General features: G+C 47.5%; 2 protein-coding genes across 9 annotated transcripts in view; both read right to left on the reverse strand.

The window, feature by feature from the left end:
• Nucleotides 1–143: 143 nt before the first annotated feature.
• On the reverse strand, nt 144–13500 carry NOP2 (NOP2 nucleolar protein). The gene is made up of 16 exons (XM_066357937.1): nt 13388–13500; nt 13003–13112; nt 12125–12170; nt 11858–11946; nt 11445–11683; nt 9534–9589; nt 9246–9414; nt 8950–9147; nt 8729–8818; nt 5888–5975; nt 5671–5811; nt 4921–5060; nt 4116–4205; nt 3831–3953; nt 3490–3718; nt 144–898 (listed from the first exon to the last, which is right to left on the reverse strand). Exons 2-16 carry the CDS (start codon nt 13106–13108, stop codon nt 255–257), a joined length of 2448 nt encoding a protein of 815 aa, XP_066214034.1. The 5' UTR covers nt 13109–13112; nt 13388–13500; the 3' UTR covers nt 144–254.
• A 1889-nt stretch (nt 13501–15389) lies between these two features.
• CHD4 (chromodomain helicase DNA binding protein 4) overlaps nt 15390–21985 on the reverse strand; it is a 37553-nt gene continuing 30957 nt past the window's right edge. For 5 of the 8 annotated variants that reach the window (XM_066357928.1, XM_066357933.1, XM_066357936.1 and 2 more), the window contains 3 exons: nt 18840–19038; nt 16168–16331; nt 15390–15992 (listed from right to left, as the gene is read on the reverse strand). In XM_066357928.1, the coding sequence (XP_066214025.1) occupies nt 15975–15992; nt 16168–16331; nt 18840–19038 (381 nt within the window). In that variant the 3' untranslated portion in view covers nt 15390–15974. The remainder of the gene's footprint in view (nt 15993–16167; nt 16332–18839; nt 19039–21985) is intronic. The other 3 variants (XM_066357929.1, XM_066357935.1, XM_066357931.1) reach the window with 1 other exon arrangement.

The following is a 21985-nucleotide window of genomic DNA, read 5'->3' on the forward strand; positions in this document are numbered from 1 at the left end:
CCTGGGTCCCTGGAACCTAAAACTAACCTGACTTCTCAGTATACCACAGTTTCCTATCTTAACAGGATCCCTGTCCTACCTCCCGCCTCTACCCTTAAAGGAGCAAAACCAGTACCCAGTCCCCTCAAAAAACACACAGTAACCAGAGACTGCAAAATGTATATTAAATTTCATATGCACAGTGGGAAAGCCGTCCTCACAGAGGTAAGAGTTCCAACCCAGTGACAACAGCAAGGAGCCACCCCAGTCTTATTTCAACCATCCATCCAAGACAGCAGTGACTGGCTGCTGCCTCTGGACTGAGATCTTCTCCTCTTCGCTGGTGGAGCCACCCCCCTGGAACCCAGGGGGGACTTGGTAGGGGTCTTAGGTCCCTTGGGAGTACCATTCTGTTTCTGGAAGGTAGCTTTCTTGGCAGGCTGTGCAAACTCCGGCTTTACATAGTTCTCAGGGCTCTGAGTGGCCTGAGTCTTAGAGAGGGAGAGCCCAGCAGGTATCTCTGTGTCCATGCTCTTGGGAGGAACATACTGCTTCCAGAAGGCAGCTTTCTTGGAAGACTGCCTTTTAGGTGACTGTTGCTTTAGTTTCCCAGTCACCTTTGGTTTCCTGATCACTTTGACCTTTTCAGCTGGCTGACTGCTATCCTGGAGCTTGGAGGAAACTTGGGCCTTTGCAATAGAAGGTACGGTGGACAGTTCAGAGTGCGCCCCCTTAGGGATGCCATTCTGCGTCTGGAAGGAGGCCTTCTTGGGATGTTGCCGTTTCCGCAAGTGCTGCTCTGCTCCTGCAGCTGCTCTGGCCTTCTTGGCAGGCTGGCTGCTGCCCTTGGGCTTGGAAATCACCTGACCTTTCAGGTCAGGCAAGTCTGGGTTTGTAGGGGTGGATGATGCAGAATTTTCTGTGGTTAAAATAAACAGATTGTTTGAGAAAAGGGCCCCATCACAGGGTCCTGATCATTAGTGGTGGAGACAAGCAAAGGCATTAAAATAAGAAATCTGCCTGGGTACTCTCTCAGCCAAGTGTTCCACACACAGGAAAAGTGCTTTAGAGCAGATCACCTGGCCCTCACTCAAGTCCTGTTCGACTTCTGCATTAAAGACTCATGGCCCTGACTGGATAGTTCAGCTGACATGCCGAGGTAGTAGGTTTGATCACTGGCCAGGGCACATACAAGAATCAACCAATGACGGCATGAATAAATGTGTTTTTTTTTTTTTGTTTTTTTTTTATTCATTTTTAGAGAGGAGAGAGAGAGGGAGAGAGAGAGACAGAGAGTGAGAAAGAGGAGAGAGAGAGAGAAGAGGGGAGGAGATGGAAGCATCAACTCCCATATGTGCCTTGACCAGGCAAGCCCAAGGTTTCGAACCGGCGACCTCAGTATTTCCAGGTCGACGCTTTATCCACTGTGCCACCACAGGTCAGGCATAAATGTCTTTCTTAAAAAAATAATCAATTAAAAAGAGAGAGAGAGAGAAGGGATCACTACTCATCCTTGAGCCAAAAGATTTTTAGAGGAAGCTGCACCCCCTTGAGGACAGCAGGTAGCAAGACACTCTAAGGAGGACATGTATAAGATGCACCTTAATTTTGGGACCCGAAATTTGGGGAAAAAAAAAAAAGTATTACATGAAGTTATTGAACTTAAGTTTTATTTATCATAAAATTCATACAACTCCTCATCTGCACAAAAAAGTGGGAAATGCAAGTAAAACAAATCTACAACCACGGTATAAGATGCACCCAGTTTTTAGACCCCAAATTTTTTTAAAAATGGTGTCTTATACATGGGGAAATATGGTAAATCCCAAATAAACCTGAGGTACTGTCTTTTGACTTTTTTTTTAATCCAAGGCTTTTATTTCCTGTGGATTTTGATAAGATGCAGGAAAATAAGAAGGCAAACACAACAACTAGAAATAAGCCAGTAAGATATAGTACTGACATGTTAAATGTGTACTTTTAAAATTACAACAAATTTTAACTATTGCTTGTTGTTGTTGTTTTTTGTTTTTTTTTTTTTAAGCGAGACAGAGAGAGAGGGACAGACAGAGACAGACAGGCAGGAAAGGGGAGAGATGAGAAGCATCAATTCCTCATTGCGGCTCTTTAGTAGTTCATTGACTGCTTTCCTATATGTGCCTTGAAGGGGGGAGGGTCGGTCCCTCCAGCAGAGCAAGTGACCCCTTGCTCAAGCCAGTGACCTTAGGCTTCAAGCCAGAAACCTTGGGCTCAAGCCAGCAACCTTAGGCTTCAATCCAGCAACCATGGGGTCATGTCCATGATCCCATGCTCAAGCCAGCGACCCCACACTCAAGCTGGCGACCTTGGGTTTCCGTGCCTGGGTCTTCCATGTCCCAATCATATTGTCTAGCCACTGCACCACTGCCTGGTCAGGCAAGTTTTTGTTTGTTTGTTTGTTTGTTTTTTGTATTTTTCTGAAGTTAGAAACGAGGAGGCAGTCAGACAGACTCCCACATGTGCCCAACCGGGATCCACCTAGCATGCCCACCAGGGGGCGATGCTCTGCCCATCTGGGGCGTTGCTCTGTTGCAACCAGAGCCATTCTAGCACCTGAGGCAGAGGCCATAGAGCCACCCCCAGCGCCCGGGCCACCTTTGCTCCAATGGAACCTTGGCTGCGGGAGGGGAAGAGAGAGACAGAGAGGAAGGAGAGGGGGAGGGGTGGAGAAGCAGATGGGCGCTTCTCCTGTGTGCCCTGGCCAGGAATCGAACCCAGGACTCCTGCACACTAGGCTGATGCTCTACCACTGAGCCAACCAGCCAGGGCCTTTTTGTTTGTTTTTTAACATTCAGATGTAACTTTCATAAGGGGAATTACTTATAAAGAAAAAGAAACAACTCGCCTGACTGGTGGTGGTACAGTGAATAGAGCGTCAACCTGGGTCACTGAGGTCCCATGTTTGATACCCCAAGGTAACCAGCTTGAGTGCAACCTCAAGATGCTCACCTCTCCCTCTAGCAGCTAAACCCGGCAAAGCTTGAGTAGAGCTCTAAGCCTGTTTCAGAAAATTCCACCCTTCCCCTTGAGATCCAGAACAGACTCCTCAAGATGGCTGAGAAAACAATCTGCAATTAGTAACAGGCTCAAAGAACTGCTGATAATTCTGAAGAGCCTTATGCCAACCCGGTGCTGACAATGCTGGGCCAGCAGAGGCCCATTGCCATTAAGGCAACCTTGGGCCAAGAAGGAAGAGAAACCACAACTCACATTGGGAACACATTTAGTGCAGAATAAACACAACCATTTGGTAAAATAAAGGAAAAGGCCCCCATCCAGAGGAATGCTCTAACATACTCAAATGGGGTCCAGGCTCAGGTACCAGTCTAGCTGGGTCTCATCCAAGCAGGCATAGGCTGCAGTAAGGGCAGCAGAAATCCTTCTCTTCCCCGCAGTCACACTATAAATAAACCCCTTTGAAAGGCAGAAAAAGCAGAGGTAGTGATGACGGGTTCAGAGCAGATCACTTACCTGTTTGGGCCTGGGGAATAGAATTAGAGAATTTCTTGAACTTGGCAATAAAGAAACCATCCATATTGTGGGTGTGAGGGTAGAAGCGGCGGGTGGAACGCAGAGTGGGGTGGAAGCGCCTCTCTCGAAAGCGGGTAAAACCCTCCTGGCCAAAGTCCAGACCTGTGGGCACCAGCCGCACATTCCTCTTCTTCAAGGCATAGTCTACCACCCACTCGTTCTCTTCCACCTGGGTGTGTGGGGCAGACAAAGAAGGAACGAAAAGCAGAGCTGAAGCCTCAGGGAGCTCTCAAGGGCAGTCTCCTAGCCCTGCCCTCCTCACTGCCACGGCGGAAGCTCACCATGATGGAGCAGGTGCAGTAGACTAGGTAGCCGCCTGTCTTGGAGGTGGCATTCACAGAGTCAATAGCACTCAGGAGCAGCTCCTTCTGGAGGTGAGCACAGCGTAGGACGTCCTTCTCATCCTGTCCCAGGAAGGAGACCCAAGGGTGTCAGAATTTCAAAACGCACCTCAGGAAGAGAGGCAAGCTGCTGGTTGCCCAGAGTGCCCCTCTACCTCCCTTCCAGCTCTGCAAGGCCCACCTAAGACCTCTCAGCTACCCACAGCCTCAATCCCAGTGCCTCACCTTGTTGGTCTTCACAGCTGGGTCCTTGGAAATGACCCCAGTGCCACTGCAGGGAGCGTCCAGCAGAACTCGGTCAAAGCCCCCAACCACCTGGGGAAAAGGTAGGTTAATCACCTTTTTTTATTTTATTTTTTTTGTGTGTGTGACAGAGAGAGAGTGAGGGACAGATAGGAACAGACAGACAGGAAGGGAGACAGATGAGAAGCATCAATTCTTTTTGTGGCACCTTAGTTGTTTACTGATTGCTTTCTCATATGTGCCTTGGTGGTGGTGGTGGTGGGGGGGCTACAGCAGAGTGAGTGACCCCTTGCTCAAGCCAGCAACCTCGGGGTTTTTTTTTTTTTTTCTTTTTTTTACAGGGACAGAGAGAGTGAGAGAGAGGGATAGATAGGGACAGACAGACAAGAACAGAGAGAGATGAGAAGCATCAATCATCAGTTTTTCGTTGCGACACCTTAGTTGTTCATTGATTGCTTTCTCATATGTGCCTTGACCGGGGGCCTTCAGCAGACCCAGTAACCCCTTGCTCAAGCCAGCGACCTTGGGTCCAAGCTGGTGAGCTTTTTGCTCAAACCAGATGAGCCCGCGCTCAAGCTGGCGACCTCGGGATTTTGAACCTGGGTCCTCTGCGTCCCAGTCCGACGCTCTATCCACTGTGCCACCGCCTGGTTAGGCCAATCATATATTTTAGTCACCCATACTGTATCATTTATTCCCTAGGGACAAATCTGAACACTGTGATGCCAGGAAGGAGGCAAGTGAACTGGAAGATGCCTCAGGAGAGAGGCCCAGGGAGGAGTCCCACCTTGGGGAACTGACGTCCATCATAGTGGCTAATGATGGTGTTGGTGACTCCCAGCCGGTGCAGGTTACCCACGACACTTTTGAGCCGCTCAGCACTGGCATCATTGGCAAGAATCACACCTGTGTTCTTCATCAGCTGGGCTGAGGGAAGGGAGGGTGCAATGCTCAGCAGCCAGATCCTCTGCCCTACACATGCTAGCCCCCCTCCAGCCCAGGAATCCACAGGTGAAATCTCAGCAGTTCAAGGCAAACTTCACTCCCAATAAAATAAGCCCTGCTCCCCACTACTCACTGCTCGTATCTCCCTGGTCTACACTGACCCCTGGTGATAAGAAAGCTCAGCAACAGGGATTTTCCATTGTTTCTGAACATTTCTCTGGTCCTATAAAGTTACTTCTCTTAAGTGATAATAGCTTAATAAAAAATAGTTATGATTAATTACTATGCCAAGAATCTATATATGCATACCTCAACCCTCACAACCCAAGCATATTATAACGCCCAACCCAAGCACAATTACCATCCCATTTTATAGGTGACAAAAAAAAAAAAATTAAAAAAAAATCAGGGGCTTGCCCAAGATCTTATGTGGCACCCACAGGACTGAAACACAGGCTGACTCCAGAGCCTGTCTCATTACCACTCTGCTAACCTTCTGTGCAGTTTCCTGACCACCAGCAAGACAAGGACATCATCTACTTTCAAAAGCAGAGACCCGGATATATCCTACCCCTGCTGGCCCTTCTCGTACCTATGTAACTGGTCTTCCCTCCAGGGGCACAACACATGTCCAGGATCCGCTCATGTTCCTGGGGTGCCAAGGCCATGACAGGTAACATGCTGGAGGCTCCCTGTAGCATATAGTGCCCAGCCAGGTACTCGGGAGTAGCACCTGTGGAGGAGGACCCGTCTGTGACATGCCAGGACAAGAGCAGGAACAGAAGGGCTACTGGGCAGGAAACACTCACCAATGGGCACTGAGGAATCATACACCACTAGTCCAGTCTTTGACCACTTGCCCAGGGGATCTAGGTTAACTCCACGATTGATTAGTGCCTGAAGATAAGAAGAATAGAGATTTTATTTTTACTGATTAATTTTAGAGAGACAGAGAGAGGAAGAGAAAGAAATATTCATCTGTTGTTCCACTTAGTTGTGCACTCATGGGTTGCTTCCCCATATGTGCCCTGACTGGGGATCAAACCCATGACCTTGGCGTTTCAGGACAATGCCCTGACTGAATTAACTGGCCAGGGCCATGAATGCAAATTTTTAAAACTTTGTAGACGACTATACCCAGAAAACAGAAATGTGAAAGCTCGGTCCTATCAAGAAGTGTGTGGCACAACTCCTGAAGTTCTTAGAACACAATCACCATAGACTCACAGAATGCAGTTTCTCCTCTCCCATCATCCCCTGGCACCATCCCCTCCCATCATCCCCTGGCACCCATCCCCTCCCACCCCACCCCCTGGTGTCCTTTTCCTTAGCCTTCAGCTCTAACTCAAGGTCTGAACTCCATCTCAGTGAAGCAGACTGCCAACTCCTATTATTTCCTGGAAATAGACTGATTTTCTAAGAGGCTCAGCCCCCTTATCATACTAAAATTTAATCTTATTGGTTAGAGCATACTGAAGATAATTATCAGGTTATCTTCGGCCCTGGCCAGATAGCTCAATTGGTTAGAGCAGGGGTAGTCAACCTTTTTATACCTACCGCCCACTTTTGTATCTCTGTTAGTAGTAAAATTTTCTAACCGCCCACCGGTTCCACAGTAATGGTGATTTATAAAGTAGGGAAGTAACTTTACTTTACAAAATTTATAAAGCAGAGTTACAGCAAGTTAAAGCATATAATAATTACTTACCAAGTACTTTATGTCAGATTTTCGCTAAGTTTGGCAGAATAAATCTTTATAAAACAACTTACTATAGTTAAATCTATCTTTTTATTTATACTTTGGTTGCTCCGCTACCACCCACCATGAAAGCTGGAACGCCCACTAGTGGGCAGTAGGGACCAGGTTGACTACCGCTAGGTTGGAGTATCATCCCCAAGCACAGAGGCTGCCAGTTTGATTCCTGGTCAGGGCACATATAGGAACAGATCTTGTCTCTCTCTCTCTCTCTCTCTCTCTCTCTCTCTCTCTCTCTCTCTCCCTCCCTCCCTCCCTTCCTCTCTCAAATCAATAAATAAGAATTTTAAAAAATTTAAAAAGATAATTATTAGATTATTTTTGTACCAGGAGATAAAAAACACACAGGTGAACTGAACTTGAGAAATGAAGGTCTTGCCTTGGCCGGTTGGCTCAGCGGTAGAGCATCGGCCCAGCGTGTGGAAGTCCTGGATTCGATTCCTGGTCAGGGCACACAGGAGAAGTGACCATCTGCTTCTCCACTTCCCCCCATTCTCCCCCCCCCTGCTTCCCTGCAGCCATGCTCAAACAGTTTGAGCAAGTTGACCCTGGGTTCCAAAGATGGCTCCACGGCCTCACCTCAGGTGCTAAAATGGCTTGGTTGCTGAGCAGGGAAGCAAGCAGACCCAGATGGGCAGAGCATCACTCCATAGGGGGCTTGCCCGGTGGATCCCAGTTGGGGCGCATGCAGGAGTCTGTCTCTGCCTCCCAGCTTCTCAATAATAATAAAGAAAAGAGAAATGGGGGTCTTTAACCTAGGGTCCCTGAACCCTTGGAAACAAGCTTAAAACATTGTTTGTGGGCCCTGGCCAGTTGGCTCAGCGGTAAAGCATTGGCCTGGCGTGCAGGGGACCTGGGTTCGATTCCCGGCCAGGGCACATACATAGAAGAGGCGCCCATTTGCTTCTCCACCCCCCCTTCCTCTCTGTCTCTCTCTTCCACTCCCGAAGCCAAGGCTCCATTGGAGCAAAGATGGCCCGGGCGCTGGGGATGGCTCCTTGGCCTCTGCCCCAGGCGCTAGAGTGGCTCTGGTCGCAGCAGAGCGATGCCCCGGAGGGGCAGAGCATCGCCCCCTGGTGGGCAGAGCCTCGCCCCTGGTGGGCATGCAGGGTGGATCCCGGTCGAGTGCATGCGGGAGTCTGTCTGACTGTCTCTCCCCGTTTCCAGCTTAAAGAAAAAAAAAAACAAAAAAAACCCATTGTTTGTAGCCCTGGGGGGTGGTTCAGTTGGTTAGAGGGTCATCCCAATAGGCCAAGGATTGCCTTCATCAGGACACATACAAGAATCAACCCATGAATGCATGAGTAAATGGAACAAACCAATATTTCTTTCTCCCTTCCTCTCTCTCTCTCTAAAATCAATTTTAAAAATTATTTCTGTGCATCTGTGCTGTGTCTTTTTCTGGGGTCAAGAAGGAATCAGTTTCACCAGCTAATCAATGACCTAAAAAGCAGATAACTCCTTCCCATTTCTGAGGTGGCACATTGATCCTGACTCAGATGTCTCAAATGTCACAGAGAACAGAGACTACAGGGCTTTGATTTCCCACTTCACAGAGGTCCTAGGCTCTGAGCCAGACAGACCCAGCCTGTGTTGGTTTGCCTCCTGGGATCATGCTTATACCAACAAATGTTAATACCCCAACCAGTCAGGGTGGGACAAGGGAGTCTTTATGGTTAGAAGTCAACACTTCCCAGAGATAAGCAACCTCAAAACCCACCCCTTTGCCCTGGCTGGATAGCTCAGATGATTAGAGCATCATCCCATATGCCAAAGGCTGCTGGTTCAATTCCCGGTCAGGGCACTCACAAGAAACAGTCAATGATGGCATGAATCAATGGGACAACAACTCAATGTCTCTCTAAAAAATAAAAAATAAATAAAAAACCCTCACCTGAGCAAGGTCTCGGCGCCGGGTCTTCAAGGTATTGGTCCTGAGGGTGATGGGCCGAGGCACCTCATTAGCTTCTAAGAACTCCACGAGCTGAAAAAGTAAAATGTCTGAGAGCAAGTCAGGCTCGTCGAGGAGCTCAGCCGGAAGAGAACTGACTGCCTTCCTCATAGAGTGAAAGGTGATAAAAGGAAAGCAGAAGGGCAATTCAGGCAATTCAGTACCTCAGACAGTGGGAAGAGGTCCATGAGCTTGCCAAGTAGAAAGTCTCCATAGGAGTAGTAAGTGCTTAGATCCCGCTGAAGCCGGTGCAGATATTCAGCTCGAGACCGACCTTCCTCCCGCTGAGTCCCAAAGTCACGCAGCACTGCCATTATATCTTGGATGCGCTTGTGAACTCGCTGCAAGTCTGGAGCCTGGCCATGTGGACCTATTAAGGAACTGTTCCATAAAGTCCCAGAGCCTGGAAATCCCCTCTAGCAAGCACCTTCCCCCATCCCTTATCTTGCACTGGAAGGATATCCTGCTCCATCTCCCCAGCAGGGGGCAGCACAAAAGGCTCGTCTTCATCCACATTGATCTGCAGGCCCCCATCTGTCTCATCTTCCTTTTGGCGGCCTGACTCAGGGGAGATTTTCTCCTCTTCCTCCTCCTCCTCCTCCTCCTCACTGGTCTCACTCCACTCGCCCCTAGGAACAGGTCCAGAAACAAGGTGATTCACAGATCAAAACAGATACCTCCTCCTCCCTTCCTCACCATTTCCTTTATCCCAGCCACTATTCTCCATCCTAAAGTTTCCCAAACTCACCCAGCAACAGCTTCCTGGGCCTTCTGCTTCTGAGCAGCTCTCTCAATGGGCAGCAACTGAAAAACAGACAAGGGGCTGGGGATGCAAAGCTAGTCCTCCCACCAACACATTAGCACTTTCTACCATTGTATTTTATTTTTTCCCAAATATAAATGTTAACACTTGTTCTCAGAAGGTAACACAAACCCTAAAGAACTGTAAGATTGGCACTATATTGACCACTGTTTAAAGTAAGCAATGGAGTCAAAGGGTTCACTATGCTGTTCTATCTCCTGTTATATTCCCCTTTCTGTTAAGAAGTTTAAAACATGAATAAACACACCTATGTATACAGGATAAAAACTGCCCTTGTGCATCCTTTCTGCCATATTTTCTTCCAGACTTACTCTATTTTTCACAGTGAAAATTACAACGCATTTTCAAACTTCTTACTTTTTCTCACTCTCAGATCACAAACATATTAAGACATAATGGCCAAATGTTAATTTAGCGTATCATTAAATCGTAATTTACTTATGCCTGTTGGGTATTTTAGAATTTTCCAGAGTTTTTGGCATCAGAGTCCACATGGTGCCTGCAAATCTCATAATAGAAGATCTATAGAGAGAAGGGGGGGTTATGGGAAAGGGGTACAAATGGGAACTTTCTTCTTAATCTATACAACTCTGTATTACTTAAAATTTCCTTTTTTATCAAGTTATAAAATAAACATTATTTAGAAAGTTACAGAGATAATAAAAGTGAGCTTGCTGGACTGACAGGCTCAGTAAACAAGTTACAGAGTCAGAAGACAGGCCCTTGGAGCTTAGGAGAGAGAAAGGCAAGGGTAATGAGCCTGGAGAGAAAGTAAAGGAGGAAGGGAAAGGCTCAGAGGGGGAAAGCAAGCCTTCCCCTGACCAGGCAGTGGTGCAGTGGATAGAGCACTGAACTGGGCCGTGGCGGACTCAGGTTCAAAACCCTAAGGTCGCCAGCTTGAGCACAGGCTCATCTGGCTTGAGCATGGGGTTGCTGGCTTGAGCATGGATTCATAGACATGACCTCATGGTTGCTGGCTTGAGCAAGGAGTTACTCGCTCTGCTGTAGCCCCCACCCCACTCCGTCAAGGCACATATAAGAAAGCAGTCAGTGAACAACTAAAGTACTGCAACAAAGAAGTGATGCTTCTCATCTCTCTCCCTTCCTGTCTGTCTGTCCCTCTCTCTGTCTGTCACACAAAAAAATTTTTTTTTCCTAACAATGCACCTATATGTATTGTGGAATACTTAAGTAACTTCTTACACCTCAATAAATAAGTCTGCCCACATTTTGGGTCATCTTCTTAAATGGAACTACTAGGTAAAGAAAAAGTTTTTTTTTTAAATTATTTTTATTTATTCATTTTAGAGAGAAGAGGGAAAGACAGAGATAGAGACAGAGACAGAGAGAGAGAGAGGAGAGAGAGAGGAAAGACAGAGAGAGAGAGAGAGAGAGAGAGAGAGAGAGAGAGGAGAGACAGAGAGAGAGAAGGGGGGAGGAGCTGGAAGCATCAATTTCCATATGTGCCTTGACCAGGCAAGCCCAGGGTTTCGAACCGGCAACCTCAGCATTTCCAGGTCGATGCTTTATCCACTGCACCACCACAGGTCAAAGAAAAAGTTTTTAAGGTTCTCAGATACCAAATACGTTATAAACAACATGTGTGCATTTCTATTCTCATTGGTGGGGCATCTTTACCACATCCTCATCAGCACTGAACATCTCATGTTTTAGAATGCTCTATCCTACTTTACTTTACAAGACGTAAAGTAATAGGAAAAACAGTGATGGAACACTAAAATCCCTTTTCTCTACTCAGGGTTATCACTGTCTCAAGGATTTGCAAAGACTCTAAAAGGCAAAGATCCCTTCCTGAACACCCAGAGATAAACTCACCTCTTCATCTTCATCCTCTGAATTGGAGTCTGCTCCATAGTCATCTATCATATCAGCATCACTTTCTTCAGAGCCCCACAGGTCCCCCTGGTTTGCCACACCATCCTCTTCGGAGTCTTCCTCCTCCTCTTCCTTCTCACTGCTAAGAGCTGGTACTGGGCGCTTCTTGCCTCGAGCAGTGTTAAATAAGGACTGGCCTCCCTTCTTATCAGGTGTCTGGAGAGCTTCTGCAGAGATCCCTAAGAGTTTGAAGAATTCTGGACTGAGGGTAGCCACACACTGATGGAGCCTGTACTTTCTAACTCCAAAAATGTCCTTTGGCTATTTCTCACTCCAGAAATGATCAGCAAACCCTTCCCTAACCAGGACCCACAGGACTCTTCATGTAGCATCCAGCTCCTATTTTCACTGACCTTTTGGTAGCTTTCCAGGAAATGGTTTGGCCCATGGACACTGATTCATCTCAGGGGCTTCAGCTGATCCCAACTTCCTCTTGGCTGCCCTGAAAAGATATAAAGAGTGAGGAAATGTAATATACCACCAGTTTCTGCCATTTCCCATCACAAGGAAATGTGACAGTTCCCAAAGAGCCCCTGTCATCAACTTGATCACCTGGGATCACATCGCTGAAGATGAACAGCACTAATTTAATCTACATAATTCTGAACATCCATACTCACCTCTTTCGAGCACGACTAGACAGCCTTTTGGAATTTTCATCACCAGCTGTTGGGGGGGAGGGAGAACAGGAGGTTACAGAGGAAATGAAAAAGAGCAAGGGGGTAGGAAATAAAAGTGGGGAAATAGTTACTACACTAATAAAAAGGAGTTGATTCTAATTTATTCCCCAGTGCTTTACCAGAAACTGGATAAGAAATGTAAAGGAGATGATATCCATCTGGTTGTTCAGCAATTAAACCCAAACTGAGCCTCCCTCCAAACTTCTGATTTCAATAAACATCACAACCATTCTAATAACACAGATACATCCATTTCCTTAACAATGCTTTTCTCACAATGCACTAAGTAAGAGAAGGGTTCAGTATAATGTCTAGCTTAACAAACAGCATCTTTTATCCAATGTGCAATGCAAACTACCTGTCTACTCTTCTCTCCCACCCAGTCTTCCATACAGTAGACAACTCCCCATGTGGGAACCAGATATGCGCATTCCGGTCTCTGTTCCTTCCACAATGCAGTTCACAGTGACTGGGCTGTCCCCTTCTCAACTTCCACGTGCTAAAATGTCACCCATTTTTCAAAATCTAGTTCCTTAAAATCTAAATTCTCAGTGTGGGATCCTCCCCTTCCTTTAAACTCCTTCAGTGTTATTAAATCACACCTCTGCTTGAATGAGTATTCGTATCCTTGTCTCATGTTCCCTAAATTCTAAACACATGATGAAGGTGTTTCATTCATACTTATTCCTAATAACTCATAGAAAAAATGCCACTTCGATAGGAAGTGAACAGAGAGTAAAAAACTGAGGAGGTCATAAATACCGATGAAAAAGAGGAGTAAAATGTGGAGAATCACAAGGCATGCCCCCGATCCTAACCTGCAGGCAAGAATCTGGCGAGTTCGGTCTCGGCACCCTTCTGTTTCCGAGCTTTTCGGCCTGGCCCACGTTTCTCCTTCTTCGTAGGGTCCAACTTTCGCCCCATGGTACTAGGGAAAAGAAAAATGGCACAAGGTGAGTCGCTCGTGTTGGAAAGGGAAAGGCATATTGCAAACTTAGGGGATTAGAGTGTGAAAGGGCATCACCTCGACCAGAGAAACTCGACTCAGCACCCCCAACAGCCCCTCGAGCCCTGACCAAACTCCATTCCATGATAAGACCCGGACGCCACGCCATTTACACAGCGTCATCCTCCTCATACCCCAGCCCAGATCAGGGTTCCCTTCCCGGACTTCCTCCAGAACTCCCTGAAGCCTCGGCTCACTTGAAAGCACGTCCAGGCCCAAGACGCTCCCTCAGTAAGGGGCAGCACTACACGTGCAGTCCCAGGACTGCGTTCCGACACCACCCTCCAAGGAAACGTTTTACGCAGGCGCACAAACGCGCTCGTCTTGTGGCCCCGCCTCTTCCGGTCGCCACAGAACCCGGGACGTACCGGTTCCGTGGGAACTCGCGCGGGGCTGTCCACGGTGCAGCCGGGGAAAATACCGAGAGGACCGTTCTCTCCATACTCGCAGAGGCCGAAGAGACTAGGGGTGGTACCGTCTTCAGCTTCCCCGCCCTTTCCTCAAGACTGGAGTTTTGCCTCTCTGCAGGTTTCAGTAGGGAAAACCTGCAAGCCCCCAACCCCACAAACCAAGGCGAAATAGCGGGAGTCCCTTCCTGCCACCCTCTCCCCTCCCTCCAATCTCAAAATCATGGAATCCCTGCCCTTAACCTACGCCTAACCCTTTGATTAGGAAACCCTCTTCCTTAACCCGTAGACCCCTACTCCGCCAATCAGGTAAGGTTTCTAACTATACTCACAAAAATTAGGGGATATTTTATCGCTTATGAAGCGATATGATGACGTTTATGAAGGAATAAAGTATCCTTTAATTTTTGTGAGTAGAGGTTCACATCTGGAGATGGAGAGGACATCTTACATCCTAACCACACAAGTAAACAAAATCTATTTCAGCCTTCAAATAAATACTCACGTAGTGTTTGGTAGCTGTTAAAAACTGTTCCAGGCCCTGGCCGGTTGGCTCAGTGGTAGAGCGTCGGCCTGGCATGCGGGGGACCCGGGTTCGATTCCAGGCCAGGGCACATAGAAGCGCCCATTTGCTTCTCCACCCCCACCCCCCCTTTCCTCTCTGTCTCTCTCTTCCCCTCCCGCAGCCAAGGCTCCATTGGAGCAAAGATGGCCCGGGCGCTGGGGATGGCTCCTTGGCCTCTGCCCCAGACTCTAGAGTGGCTCCGGTCGCGGCAGAACGACGCCCCGGCGGGGCAGAGCATTGCCCCTGGTGGGCGTGGCCAGTGGATCCCGGTCGGGCGCATGCGGGAGTCTGTCTCTCCCCGTTTCCAGCTTCAGAAAAAAAAACTACAAAAAGCCTGACCTATGGTGGGACAGTGGATAAAGCGTCGACCTGGAAATGCTGAGGTCACTGGTTCAAAACCCTGGGCTTGCCTGGTCAAGGCACATATGGGAGTTGATGCTTCCAACTCCTCCCCTCTACTCTCTCTGTCTCTCCCTCTCCGCTCTAAAATGAATAAATAAATAAATAATTAAAAAAAACAAAACAAAAAAAACTGTTCCAAGCACTTGACTGGCTTTATCTTCCCCACTCTATAAGGAAGACATCTATCTGTATTTTATACATGAGAAATCTAAATCCCATAAAAGTTAACTTCCTCAAAGTCATACAGCCATTAAATGGTAGTACAGGTTATGAACCCAATTAGTTTTGGAGCCTCTTATTTTACAAAGGAGGAAAATGAGCCATCTCTTTGGTCCAGAGCACATGCACATAGACCTGACAAGGCTTTTTTGTCTACTACCAACATATGAAAACCTTTACTTTTTTTTTCTTTTTTTTTTAGAGACAGAGAGATAATCAGAGAGAGGGATAGACAGGAACAGACAGGAACGAAGAGAGATGAGAAGCATCAATCATTAGTTTTTCGTTGAGACACCTTAGTTGTTCATTGTTTTCTTTCTCATATGTGCCTTGACCACGGGCCTTCAGCAGACTGAGTAACCCCTTGCTTGAGCCAGCCACCTTGGGTCCAAGCCAGTGAGCTGCTCAAACCAGATGAGCTCGTGCTCAAGCTGGCGACCTCGGGGTCTCGAAGCTGGGTCCTCCGCATCCCAGTCCAACGCTCCATCCACTGCGCCACCGCCTGGTCAGGCTGGAAACCTTTAGCTTTCAATTACACATTTTCCAAGGGCGCTGGGTCATTCACATCCATCCATCTGCACCTACACCCACACTGACACAGAGCACTAAAATACAAGGAAACTTTTATTTTCAATTTTCATCAAGAAATTTTGCTTTTTTTTTTTAATGCTTTTGGTTCTTTTTTTTTTTTTCCACTTTATTTCATTCTAGCCATGGCTGGAGCCGCTGGGTTCCTGGTATTAAAAAGATGCCAACAGAGGTAGCTGTGTCTCACCCAGGGGCCCAGCCCACTCCGAATACCCCAAAAAAGGAGGAAACACAAAATTAATCAACAAAATAAAACCAAAAGAACGAAAAAAATTCAGATCGTTTTCTTCAAGCCTGGCAGGAACCCACAACAGTTTGTGTGTAACAGACGTTACAGTGGGGAAAGCTGGGGCCCAGAAGAAGGCCAGCCAGCCTGCCAGCTCCCTGCAGATGGCGCCCGGCGCTACTGCTGCGTCTCTCTCCAGCAGGAAGGGCACCACTGCCCCCTCACTCCCTCCCCTCCCCCAGTACACTGGGGCTGTTCCTTTACAACATGGAAGATGGGCAGAAGGAAGAAGAGGGTCTCTCAGGCCCCCATGGGAGAAGCTGGGCAAGGGAAAGTGAGGAAGGTCACTGCTCAGCGGTGGAGGTCAGTCTGGATCTTCACTGCTGCTGGGCTACCTATAGCAAAAGAGAGAGCATAGGAGTCAGAGTTACAGACCACAGGTGTTCACCAGATCCCAAGAGAACTCCCTGTTAAGTCAGTCCCACCTGCCCCATTAGGGACAAAAGAGCCAAAGTTACAAGTTCCAGAATGGCTCTGCTGGAACAGGGGGCCAGAAGAAAGTGATCTTACCTGTTGTGGAGTAGGTTCAGGTGCTCGGTTTGCCAGGCGGCTGAGAATATTACGCTCTGACATCTGTAGCCTCACGGCAACTGGGGGAATTCGGGCAATAGTAGCTGGGAGTCGAGTCACATCAGCTTTCATGTCACTTAGCAGTTCTTCTAACTGTTTCAGAACTGCACAGGAGAAATAAACAGTGGTGAGTTGTGGTAGTCAAGACCAAGATCCATATCACAGTGGACCTGTGCCCTGCCCATGACTTCTCAATGACCGAGTGACTGATGTACTTGAGTATTGGGAGTACTATCCTTTATCAGAGTCACCTGACCTGGCCCCTACCATGCTGAAATTCCTATTCCTCATGAATTCCAGTTCTAATGGTCCATGGTTATATATTTTTAAATTGTTTTTTCAGCCTGACCTGTGGTGGCGCAGTGGATAAAACGTCGACCTGAAAATGCTGAGGTCGCCAGTTCAAACCCCTGGGCTTGCCTGGTGAAGGCACATATGGGAGTTGATGCTTCCAGCTCCTCCCCCGCTTCTCTCTCTCTGTCTCTCATTTCTCTCTCTGTCTCTCCCTCTCCTCTCTAAAAAATGAATAAATAGCCCTGGCCGGTTGGCTCAGCGGTAGAGCGTCGGCCTAGCGTGCGGAGGACCCGGGTTCGATTCCCGGCCAGGGCACACAGGAGAAGTGCCCATTTGCTTCTCCACCCCTCTGCCGCGCTTTCCTCTCTGTCTCTCTCTTCCCCTCCCGCAGCCAAGGCTCCATTGGAGCAAAGATGGCCCGGGCGCTGGGGATGGCTCCTTGGCCACTGCCCCAGGCGCTAGAGTGGCTCTGGTCGCAATATGGCGACGCCCAGGATGGGCAGAGCATCGCCCCCTGGTGGGCAGCGCGTCGCCCCCTGGTGGGCGTGCAGGGTGGATCCCGGTCGGGCGCATGCGGGAGTCTGTCTGACTGTCTCTCCCTGTTTCCAGCTTCAGAAAAATGAAAAAAATAAAAAAATAAAAAAATAAAAAAATAAAAAATGAATAAATAAAAAATTTTTAAAAATTGTTTTTTCGCCTGACCAGGCAGTGGCGCAGTGGATAGAGCATCGGACTGGAATACAGAGGACCCAGGTTCGAGACCCCTATGGCACCTGCTTGAGTGCAGGCTCATCTGATTTGAGGAAAAGCTCACCAGCTTGAACCCAAGGGTCGCTGGCTCTGGCTCCAGCAAGGGGTAACTCGGTCTGCTGAAGGCCCACGGTCAAGGCACATATGAGAAAGCAATCAATGAACACCTAAAGTGTTGCAACACGCAATGAAAAACTAATGATTGATGCTTCTCATCTCTCTCCATTCCTGTCTCTCTGTCCCTGTCTATCCCTCTCTCTGACTCACTCTGTCTCTGTAAAAAAAAAAATAAAAATAAAAAAAAATTGTTTTTTCAACTACACTTGCCATTCAATATTATTTTATATTAGTTTTAGGGGTGCAGCATAGTAATTTGACAATCTTATTATACTTTACAAAGTGGTAAAGCCTAGTAACCATCTGACATCAGTTATTACAATACTGTTGACTATATTCCTTATGCTATATTTTATGTCCTCATGACTATTTTTTATCTATGCCTTTTAAGATCACCTAACCCTCACTGTCCTTTGCTCTCTGTTGTCTCTATTACTATTGTTTCCTTTTCTCGTTATCTTTCCTCTCCATCTTTTGGAGCTGTCTCCCTCTCCTTTTTTTAAAAATTATTTTTATTTATTTATTCATTTTAGAGATGAGAGAGAGAGAGAGAAGAGGGGGAGGAGCAGGAAGCATCAACTCCCATATCTGCCTTGACCAGGCAAGCCCAGGGTTTTGAACCAGCGACCTCAGCGTTCCAGGTCAATGCTTGATCCACTGCGCCACCACAGGTCAGGCTCCCTCTCCTTTTTTTTTTTTTTGTATTTTTCTGAAGCTGGAAATCGGGAGAGACAGTCAGACAGACTCCCGCATGCTCCCAACCGGGATCCACCCAGCACGCCCACCAGGGGGCGATGCTCTGCTGCGACCAGAGCCACTCTAGCGCCTGGGGCAGTGGCCAAGGAGCCATCCCCAGCGCCCGGGCCATCTTTGCTCCACTGGAGCCTCGGCTGCAGGAGGGGAAGAGAGAGACAGAGAGGAAGGAGAGGGGGAGGGGTGGAGAAGCAGATGGGCGCTTCTCCTGTGTGCCCTGGCCAGGAATCAAACCCGGGACCTCTGCATGCCAGGCCGACGCTCTACCACTGAGCCAACCGGCCAGGGCCTCCCTCTCCTTTTTAACAACCTTCCTTTCCTCATTTTTCCCCCCACCCTCCTCACAATGTTTAACTTTAATTCAAAACAAAATGTTGAAAGGGATCTAGAATTTGACAGGATCTTAAGTCGCCTGAAGTTACCTCTAAAGTATCCCAAATTACACTGTATTTTATTCTGCTTTGCTTTCCACCCCCAAGAACTTGAATATATTAGAGTTAAAAGAGGCAAAGATTTACTGTCCTTGATTGCCTCTAAGATAACAGCTTCCCAAGGAGGAAGGCACAGATCCCCAGCACACCCTAAGCTCCCAGACAAAGGGGCTCTGAAAACGGTTTTGGAAACAAGAAGTAAATGTATGTTGGGGAAGGGCTGAGGAGGAAGGACTCAAATCAGCAGGAGGCAGGGGAGCCACTGGCTACCTTTGTGCAGGACCGCATTGGCAGGCTTGTTTCCTGCCATTGACTCCTTGGACAGGTGCTGATGACTCTCCGCCAAACATTCCACCTCAGCAAAGCGGGTGTTTAGGGCCATGGAAGGGTGAGAGGGGTCCTCTGACATGTTCAGGTAAGCTGCCCGCCGCAGCTGTTCCTCAATCACCAGGGCTTGTTCTAAGAGCTGGACAAGGGAGAAAGAGAAGATGGGAGTTCAATTGACACTTACTTTGCTTAACTGATGGGCCTCTCTGAACCTCTAACAATTTTATAGACTGCTCACCCACACCCAAGCAATTCACCATTGTTATTATTTTTTAATTTTTTTAATTTATTCAGGAAGCATCAACTCCCATATGTGCCTTGACCAGGCAAGCCCAGGATTCTGAACCAGTGACCTCAGTATTCCAGGTAGACACTTAAACACTGAGCCACCACAGGTCAAGCCTGTATTATTATTTTTTTTACTTCCTTTTAAAGATATATGTTATTAAAATTCATTACCCTTTATTGATTCACTGTTATACAAAAACAATATACACTCAATTTAGAATATACAGAATGTATGAAGAGTTAAATTCACAAATAATTCTACCTCCTAGAGATACTGTTAACTTTCTGAAGTTTTTCTTTATTTTGTACAAAGTTGAAATTATGTATGTATATATTTGTTTTCACTCAAAGTTACATAGTAAGCATCTTCCTTTCTATTAACTGCACTTTATAAAAGATGACTCTTTTTTTTAATTTTTTTTTATTTTTCTGAAGTTGGAAACAGGGAGGCAGTCAGACAGACTCCCACATGTGCCTGACCGGGATCCACCCGGCATGCCCATCAGGGGACGATGCTCTTCCCATCTGGGGCCTCGCTCTGTTGCAACCAGAGCCATTCTAGCGCCTGAGGCAGAGGCCACAGAGCCATCCTCAGTGCCCGGGCCAACTTTGCTCCACTGGAGCCTCGGCTACAGGAGGGGAAGAGAGAGACAGAGAGGAAGGAGAGGGGGAGGGGTGGAGAAGCAGATGGGCGCTTCTCCTGTGTGCCCTGGCTGGGAATCGAACCCGGGACTCCTGCATGCCAGGCCGACGCTCTACCACTGAGCCAACCGGCCAGGGCTCCTCACTGTCTTTAGATAATTCCACCCCCTACATATTTTTCTCCCTCTTTCCAAGGCAATGGGATCCAGGATGAGACATGAGGGAATACAGATGACAGTGACTTTAAGCTTTAAATGAATGAGGCAGACAGGCTCTGGCCGGGAAGTCAACTGGTTAGAGCATCCTTTTTATATGCCAAGATTGCAGGTTCAATCCCTGGTCAAGATACATACAGGAGTCAATCAACAAATGCATAAATAAGTGGAACAACAAAATCGATGTTTTTCTCGCTTTCCTCCTTTCTTTAAAGTCAATAAATAAACAAAAATGAAACTAAGGAGCTAGAATAACAGCAAACATATAATTTATGCTGACTGCCATTCTAAACATGTAACATATATTAACTCAGTTGAATCTCACACTAGTCCTGAGTGTTAGATACTGTTATCATCCTTATTTTACACATGAGGAAACTGAGGCCCCAACAAGTTAAATCACCTGCCCAAAGTCACACAGCAAGTAAGTAGCAAACTTGGGATTTGAACCCAGGCAGATTGACTCAGCAGTCCAGGCCCTTCTCCACCAGAGTGTCTTATTTTTTTTTCATTGAATTTATTGGGGTAACATTGGTTAATAAAATTATGTAAGTTTCAGTTGTACAATTCTTTTTTTTATTTTTGTTTATTTTTTTTTCCTTTTGTATTTTTCTGAAGTTAGAAGCGGGGAGGCAGTCAGACAGACTCCCGCATGCACCCAACCGACATCCACCCAGCACACCCACCAGGGGGCGATGCTCTGCCCATCTGGGGCGTTGCTTTACTGTAGCCGGAGCCATTCTAGCAACTGAGGTGGAGGCCACGGATCCATCCTCAGCGCCCCGGCCAACTTTGCTCCAATGGAGCCTTGGCTGTGGGAGGGGAAGAGAGAGACAGAGAGGAAGGAGAGGGGGAGGGGTGGAGAAGCAGATGGGCGCTTCTCCTGTGTGCCCTGGCCAGGTATCGAACCCGGGACTCCTGCACACCAGGTCGACGCTCTACCACTGAGCCAACCGGCCAGGGCAAAAGATGACTCTTTTTTTTTTTTTTTTTTTTTTTTTTTTTTTTCATTTTTCATTTTTCTGAAGCTGGAAACGGGGAGAGACAGTCAGACAGACTCCCGCATGCGCCCGACCGGGATCCACCCGGCACGCCCACCATGGGGCGACGCTCTGCCCACCAGGGGGCGATGCTCTGCCCATCCTGGGCGTCGCCATATTGCGACCAGAGCCACTCTAGCGCCTGGGGCAGAGGCCACAGAGCCATCCCCAGCGCGCCCGGGCCATCTTTGCTCCAATGGAGCCTTGGCTGTGGGAGGGGAAGAGAGAGACAGAGAGGAAAGTGCGGCGGAGGGGTGGAGAAGCAAATGGGCGCTTCTCCTGTGTGCCCTGGCCGGGAATCGAACCCGGGTCCTCCGCACGCTAGGCCGACGCTCTACCGCTGAGCCAACCGGCCAGGGTCAAAAGATGACTCTTAATGGTTGCATAGTAGTCCATTCCATGGATATACCTACCATATCATATCATTTAAATTGTTTTACTCTTTAAATTTATTTTTGTTGTTTCCTTTGTCTCCCTATCTACTCCTCCCTTCATTTCCTTCATCAATAAATAACCCTTCTAATATACTTACTGTGTGTCTTTTTGTGAGTGTTCTTGAAGACTGAGTATTGTTTCATGTGCACATTTCTAGTTTGCAGAATGGCATTCTGTATATATAAAATGTTTTTCTTCCTTATCCCACTACATATCTTCTCAAAAGGTTTATTTATGTTGTTATATGCACTTTGTTGCTTCTAAATGTTGCTTAGCACTCCAGGATGTAAATCACATTTTATCTATCCACACTCCCAATTCTGAACATCTAGGTTCCTCCAGGCCCAACACCAAAAATCATACTGCCAACAAACTCTTGTACCTGTCGCCTGATGGACCTGTGTAAAAAGCTGTTTGAAATATATTTCCAGGAGACAGACTGTTGACTCAGAAGTTATGAGACTTA

Source organism: Saccopteryx leptura, chromosome 1 (genome assembly GCF_036850995.1).
Source record: "Saccopteryx leptura isolate mSacLep1 chromosome 1, mSacLep1_pri_phased_curated, whole genome shotgun sequence".
NCBI lineage: Eukaryota > Metazoa > Chordata > Mammalia > Chiroptera > Emballonuridae > Saccopteryx > Saccopteryx leptura.